The sequence below is a fragment of the Podarcis pityusensis genome, assembly GCF_964106645.2.
Source record: "Podarcis pityusensis genome assembly, chromosome: 5".
NCBI classification, from domain to species: domain Eukaryota; kingdom Metazoa; phylum Chordata; class Lepidosauria; order Squamata; family Lacertidae; genus Podarcis; species Podarcis pityusensis.
The window spans coordinates 53,990,564-53,997,878 of NC_138032.1; the positions used below are offsets into that span (position 1 = coordinate 53,990,564).

At 41.6% G+C, this 7,315-nt stretch overlaps 1 protein-coding gene across 1 annotated transcript in view; it reads left to right on the top strand.

Moving 5' to 3' along the window:
* Window positions 1-7,110, top strand: part of WDR11 (WD repeat domain 11) — a 47,984-nt gene extending 40,874 nt beyond the window's left edge. Inside the window, exons 24-29 of the mRNA XM_081005198.1 lie at window positions 454-549; window positions 762-927; window positions 1,749-1,846; window positions 2,825-2,970; window positions 4,505-4,584; window positions 4,997-7,110. Of these exons, the coding sequence (XP_080861324.1) occupies window positions 454-549; window positions 762-927; window positions 1,749-1,846; window positions 2,825-2,970; window positions 4,505-4,584; window positions 4,997-5,145 (735 nt within the window). The 3' untranslated portion in view covers window positions 5,146-7,110. The remainder of the gene's footprint in view (window positions 1-453; window positions 550-761; window positions 928-1,748; window positions 1,847-2,824; window positions 2,971-4,504; window positions 4,585-4,996) is intronic.
* Window positions 7,111-7,315: the final 205 nt, after the last annotated feature.

Genomic DNA, 7,315 nt, shown 5'->3' on the forward strand with positions numbered 1-7,315 from the left:
AAGTGGTTTACAAGGAATGTAAATAGATGTACAGCACGGTTCAATGTTTGTTGAATTTAGAGAACATTGGTCACTGATCACAGTAGAAATAGTATTTATTTTTTATTTTGCATTTATAGCTACATTGCCCCATACATAGCCTGTGGCCTGATTTATACCAATTCTGCTCTAAAGACTAGGTGAATTACTATCAAGAGGTTCACTGGTCTTGATTGTGAATTTGAGGAGCTTTCAGAAACAGTGGAGTTAACTCAAATATTCCTGTCTCCTATTGTACAAATGGGCTAAAGTTCCAATAACTTAACTTCAATGTCAGGCAAACCCACAGCCTATTGTCAATCATAGACCCAAAGTGATGCAACCTAAATACCTGGATTCATTAGTGGTGTAGTCTCATATGTCTTGTTTTCTGAAAAATCATTCTCAGTTTCTTAATCACTTGATTATTTGCAGAAATTCCAGCTTGAAAGGGTCAATCTCCAAGAAGTTAAGAGATCAAATTACGACCACACCAAAAAATGCACTGACCAGCTGCTGCTTTTGGGCCAGGTTTGTGGCACCTAGTTTAGCCTTTCTACAGTTGTTCAGTTTATTAGCAGGCTAGGAATAAATGAGTGAAACATTGACATTAGGCATTGCTACAATGTAGTTTTTGTTTTCTTAAAAAAAAAAGTTCTCATACTTGTGTGGTGGGTTAGGTATTTCTGAATGTAAAAGAACCATTGAAATCTGCATAATGTTTTGTTTTTCCTCTTTCCTAGACTGACAGAGCTGTGCAGTTGCTTCTGGAGACAAGTGCCGAGAATCCCTATTACTACTGTGATTCCTTAAAGGCATGTCTGGTCACAACAGTCACTTCCTCAGGTCCTTCCCAAAGTACTATTAAATTGGTAGCGACCAACATGATTGCAAATGGAAAGCTGGCAGGTGAACTGTTCGTTCTGTTTCTTGAGCCCAAAATAATTCCTGAACTGACTTAGGGGTCATGGGGGGAGAGGAGAAGGAGGGCAAGTTCCTTTGTGCAGCCAAAAGCAGCACTTAGTTGGATACCACTCCCAGTTTTGAGTGCCGCTAGACACTTGCAAAATTGCCTGCACCATATTTAGCTAGGATAAAGTTCAGCTGATTTTATGCTGTGCAGGGACTGCCTTCATAGATAAAAACAGACGTATCTATACTTTTTTGTGCTAATGAAGCATTAAAAGAAGGGGGATAATAGAGTTAGGAAATCAGCCCTGAGTGCTTACTGGAAGAACAGATCCTGAAGCTGAGGCTCCAATACTTTAGCCACCTCATGAGAAGAGAAGACTCCCTGAAAAGATCCTGATGTTCAGAAAGATTGAGGGCACAAGGATAAGGGGACGACAGGGGATGAGATGGTTGGACAGTGTTCTTGAAGCTACCAGCATGAGTTTGACCAAACTGCGGGAGGCAGTGGAAGACAGGAGTGCCTGGCATGTTCTGGTCCATGGGGTCACAAAGAGTCGGGCACGACTAAACAACAACAATAGAGTTAGGTGCAAACACGGCACTGCAACTAAATGGTTTCTTTGAGCTCTTAGAAAGTTTATTTGGGCTCTTTTAAGTGTCTTTCTACAGGATAGAAGTAAATGTTTGTAAGTAATGGAATTTGGGTCAGAGGATAATTGGGCTGCTTGCACTCTCTAGGTAGAAATACTCACAATCTCTTTGAAATTCTCCATGTTTTTAAATTGTGTTTTGTTAAGCTCAGACAACTTCTTTTTCAGAGGGGGTCCAGTTACTGTGTTTAATAGATAAAGCTGCTGATGCCTGTCGTTACCTGCAGACCTACGGTGAATGGAATCGAGCAGCATGGCTTGCAAAAGTAGGCCGTTTTTCCTCAGTCTATCCTGTATGAGTTGCTCCTTGCTAATAAATGTTAAAGCTGGCACACTCTTAGTTCACTCGCAGGAATGTGAGGGATTTTCAGCTTCAGTGTTTTTAACTCTTGGAGGAGGTAAATTTCATGCATGCACATTTTGATGACAGCCTGTTCAGGAAACATCACACTTAAGATTGTTCAGGTTTAACGATACACATCAAAGAGAGTATTGCAGACTTCTGAATAGAAGCAACCAACATTGGGATGGCAGGGGGAGGCTGTTAGCCAATTCCAAGGGAGAAGAGTTGTTTAACCAGAATCATTGCCTTTGGAATTGAGCTGTCTATGACAGCTGACGAGTTGTTTTCTCTCATAATACTGCCAGGTAAGTCTTGCCCATGTCTCCTGATTGGAAACTCATAGATCTCCAGAATTTATTTTTATTTATTTATTTTAAAAAATGCAGTTCAGGCCCAGCTTTTACTTCCAGGTTCTTACTTTTGCCTCCCCAGCTGGTCTTTCTTCACAGTCTCCTTCTGACCTTATGTTACTCTTTGCCTCCAGTTCCTATGGTCTCTCAAGCTCCCTTGTGTTCTTTATTGTGGTCAGACATTTCCCTGACCTTGCCTCTTGTGATGATGTTATTGTTGCTTTCTGCTAGTCCACTTCCAATGCTTAACTGGAACCTTCTTGCTTTTGGGGAAATACGTTTCCACTCAAGGCTCTTGGCAGGACCTGACCTTGGAATTTGTGGTGGGAACACTGGTGCTTTCTGCAGGATGTTCACAAAAACAGTTGTGTGAATACAAATCTATAAAAATTCTCCCCACCCCCAAATGTTGTTTACTAAAAACCTTTTTAAAAGCTTCCACCCAAAGGAGAGGCAATATAACTGGTATGCAGTATTATGTATATTTTTGTACCTTATTGTGCTGTTTCTTGGCTTCTAAGATTGCTTCAAATATTTCTAATCTGTCGCAGGTTCGTCTGAATCCAGAGGAGTGTGCTGATGTGTTCAAGCGTTGGGTCGATCACCTTTGTTCTCCACAAATCAATCAGAAATCCAAGGCCATCCTTGTCCTCCTTTCCCTGGGTTGCTTCGTGAGAGTTGCAGAGATGTTGCACAGGTCAAATGAGGAGTTTTTTCTTTGCTTTGTTTATTTGAAAATTTACTAGGCATTCCTCAATAGATGTATATACTCAGCGGCATACGTAAAAATACTGTTGTTACAATTTTTGAGGTCAACAACAGGACCATATATACAAACAGAGGAAAACCAAAAGTAGAAAAGACACACATTCAATTGAGAATTAAAACAGCAATTATTCCTAAAAGTCATATCTGAATAAGTTCAAATGCATGTGTTTTCTCTGAGAGAGCATCTTAATTTTTCAGTAAGTACCGTATTTTTCGCTCTATAGGATGCATCCGACCATAGGACGCACCTTGTTTTAGGGGGGAGAACAAGAAAAAAAAATCTCCCCCTCTCTGCGCAGCGCACCTTCAGCGAAGCGGCAGGAGAAACGGAGCCCCTTCCATTTCTCCTCCCGCTTTGCTGAAGGGGTGCTGCGCAGCTCTCCCTCTCCCACATTGCCTTTGCCTGCAGTGAAGGCAGCCCGAAGCCTCCAGAGCGCAGCGGGAGTTCCCCAGGGACCACACATTTGCTCCATAAGACACACAGACATTTCCCCTTAGATTTTAAGAGGAAAAAAGTGCGTCTTATGGAGCAAAACATACGGTAATCTGATTGGGCTCCAATCCTGTACCCAGTTACCTGGGTGTGAGCTTCATTAAACTTCAGTAGACATTTATTGTATTGTGCTGCTGTTTGTGTTTTAGTCCGTTACAGCAAACACATTAAGTGTCCTTTTGTAGCCAGATACATTGTGGTATAAGCATTCATGGATTAGCTCACTTGAAGTGTCATTTTCAGTTGGTAGGTAATACAGTGGTGCCTCAGGTTAAGTACTTAATTCGTTCCGGAGGTCCGTTCTTAACCTGAAACTGTTCTTAACCTGAAGCACCACTTTAGCTAATGGGGCCCCCTGCTGCCGCCACGCCGCTGGAGCATGATTTCTGTTCTCATCCTGAAGCAAAGTTCTTAACCCAAGGTACTATTTCTGGGTTAGCGGAGTCTGTAACCTGAAGCGTATGTAACCCAAGGTACCACTGTATAGAAGTGTGCGAGCACAGTTGCACACAAACATAACATGTAAGAGAACAATATAAACGCTGGGCAGAGGTCTATGGAATACAAGCATTTTCATGGACTAGAGTCCACTCCATCAAATGCTATGGGGAATCTTCATCTGGCAGATAGATACATGCACGCAAGAGACATAATTTCACGCAGTGGGCCTCAAAAGCTACAAAATGAGTAAACTACTATTTGTATCTCCTTGTTAATGTGTTTGAACTGTTACATTTCTTTAGTCAGTAGAGGCTAGAAAATAGTACTTTTACTTTTAGTGGCGCAAATGCACGTGCTATATAAATTCTTGCTCAGAATTGGGGAGCTGAGCCTGTGACCCTTTCCAGGTTTTGCATTAGAGGCATTCCTGACTACAGTCGCAAGCCTCTCAACATACTCTCATAGTGACAGAGAATGTTGTAAGCTGCCTTGCCCTTAAGAATAAAAACCATCTATTCTCTTTTAACAGCATGAGGTATTTTGACAGGGCAGCCTTGTTTGTTGAAGCTTGTCTCAACTATGGCACAATTGAAGTCAACGAAGATGCAAATATCCTTTTTATCCAGCGACTGAATACAAGAAGTCTCTTAAATAGGATTGCTTTGGGGGTTCTGTACTGTGTAATGTGTGTTTCAACTGAATTACTCATTTTGAGAGAAGAAAAAAATATTCATTGTTGAGGGAAGGGATAACATTTCCCCCAAAATGATATGGATGATCCAGGTGATTATAAGCAGAGAGTTCAGTGAAAAATAGCACAAGTAGTATTGGGCATTTTCATGTTCAAGAGCCAAGTATTCCTCTCAGATAGTGCTAGCTTATTTAATTTAATTTAAATTAATTTGCATCGCTTTCTAGAGTCATTATGACTCTGTTTTGTGGGGGATGGGAGAGAAGAGGTCTGGTAGCTGGTTGTCTGTTTACTCACTTCACTCTGTGCATTCCTTAACCCACACTTTACAAAAACTCATCCATGCGATATTTGCAGACTATGCCAGAAGCCTGAAGACTCTGGGGTTTAAACAGGCTGCTACTTTATTTGCCTCAAAAGCAGGACCAGCTGGTAAAGATCTATTGAATGAACTTGAACAGCTGAAAGAAGAAGAATGACAGCTCTTAAGCGAACCACTAAAAACTGAGATTTCCCATCAGATGTAATCATCAGTGAAGTAACTCTTTTAAAAGACAATGAAGGGGGCTTCTTGGTCACAGTAGAAATTGGAAATGCTGAATGTCATGTGTGGGCAGAATTTTCTCCTAATTTGTAGAGATAATGAGTTAAGGAAAATGTCTGCATTTCTCTTAAACCAAAATTTAAGTGCCCATAAGAGCTTTTAGCTACTTAAGGTAAAGAAATGATTCATCTTCTGGTGTCTTTGAATGAAAAGTACAGAGCCAGGAGAAGTTCCAACATTTTGCAACCCCCAAGCACCCATGTCACATGATCTGACATTTCCAGCAGAGTCTCTTACAATGATGCAGATGATATTGGGACTCAGTCCTGCACTCTAGCATTCTCTGTGGCTTTGTGAAAAGGAGCATACATTTCTGTTTGTACACTGCTTCACTTGTTCTGCTAAATATATCACTGCTCCATGCAACATCTAAGCATCTTGCTCACTTGATACTGGAGATGACCTGGTATTTCATCTCAAAGTGAGCTTCTTCAAAAAGGGGGAGACTCTTTCACCCAAAAGCATGGGAGCTATGTAATTCCCAGAGCTTGTCTGACCAGTCTTCCTTACCAGTTGAGGAAAAGCTTGGACAGGATTCCCTTTTAAAGCATGATCTCTGTGTATGTCTTCCTTCACCCCCTCCCCAAGCCCACGTGACTAGTAAGCTCTGCTGTGGACTTGTTTGCAGCCACTTGGATGAGAAAATGTGTAATGGGATCCTGCCTGAGCTTTAGCACCTTGTTGGGATGCTTCCCAAGCATTGTCAGGCGAGCTCTGGAATTTCCCAAGTTCTTGCTGTGAAGGAGTTTGGAGGCCTTCAGAGCCAGCATTTGATACGCTTCCTGCTTGTGTCAAGGAGTCAGGCAAGAGACATAGATGAAATTTCAAGTGGACTTGAATAAAAAACATATGAACTCTGCTGGATCAGACCAAAGACCTACCATCTAGCCCAGCATCCTGTTTTCCATAGTGGTTAACCAGATGCCTATGGGAAGCCCACAAGCAGGGCATGAGTGCAATAGTCCATTTAATGCTGGACGTTTATGCAGAAGTCCCCATGCTGCCTCCGATTCTGGAGGTTGTATATGGTTATCATGACTACTAATCATGATAGCTTTAACCTCCTTTTGTCCAATCCCCCTTTAAAGCTGCTCATTTTCCAAACAAAACTAAAAATGAGAGTATGCTCTCATGTACATTTTGCTGAGCTCTCTTGGCTATTTTAAATGCACCTATAACCCTAACCTATTTTAAATGAAACCAAGGTTAAACTTCTGCCAGTTGCGTAATATTGTTTTCTGTTTGGAACTGGGACAGGGGCCCTTTCTCAGAGCCACATTTCCCTGTGGGGGCAGCCTTGTGGGGCCTGCATGCCAGTGGTTGGGGCCCAAGGCCATAGTAGGTGGAGCAACGGATAAAACTCTCACCTTCTGTAGTGCAGTCTACATTGCAGCCATGTGAAAGCCCCACTCCAGCTCTTCTATCCTTGATCCTACATTTAGGCAAGCAAGAAACATTATCAAAGTTCAAGGGCTCTTTTTTCGTAATTCTTTTTTGTGTTTTTTTACAGTCAAACTGTATAAATTTTATGAAATAAATTCCCACCAGACAAAACCACTCAAGGTAGCAGGCCAGTGGGGGCCTTGGCCTAAGGAAAGCTCTGAGGGCTAGAGAGGCTTAGAGGGAAACATTCGACCTATAGCTTGAAGGTTCTCTCTCCCTGGTTTAGGAAGACAAGCACAGTTCTGTTATTCTAATTCTTTATTTCTCCTTTTGTATTTTGGGCATTATGTGTGTGTTTAATTGCACGCTCAAATACATTCTGATCACGGCCTGGTCTCTTTGTGTCGAGGCTGCCATCCCATTCTGTATACATTAAAGCTTTATTAATGAAAAATAATGTATCTTTTAAATATTTTATGCAGCGTTTCTCCTCCAGAAAATCAGCATGGGTTTTCATCATCACTGTGGCATAATACGTATGGCTTCCTGAATCGCTTTGGTTCCACGGAGGTATCTATGGGTTCTGTTTTTTTAAGTATGCATCTTCAATGGAAGGGAGCACACAAAACTTTCCTCCTTTTTGGCTGATGATCTAATCTAAT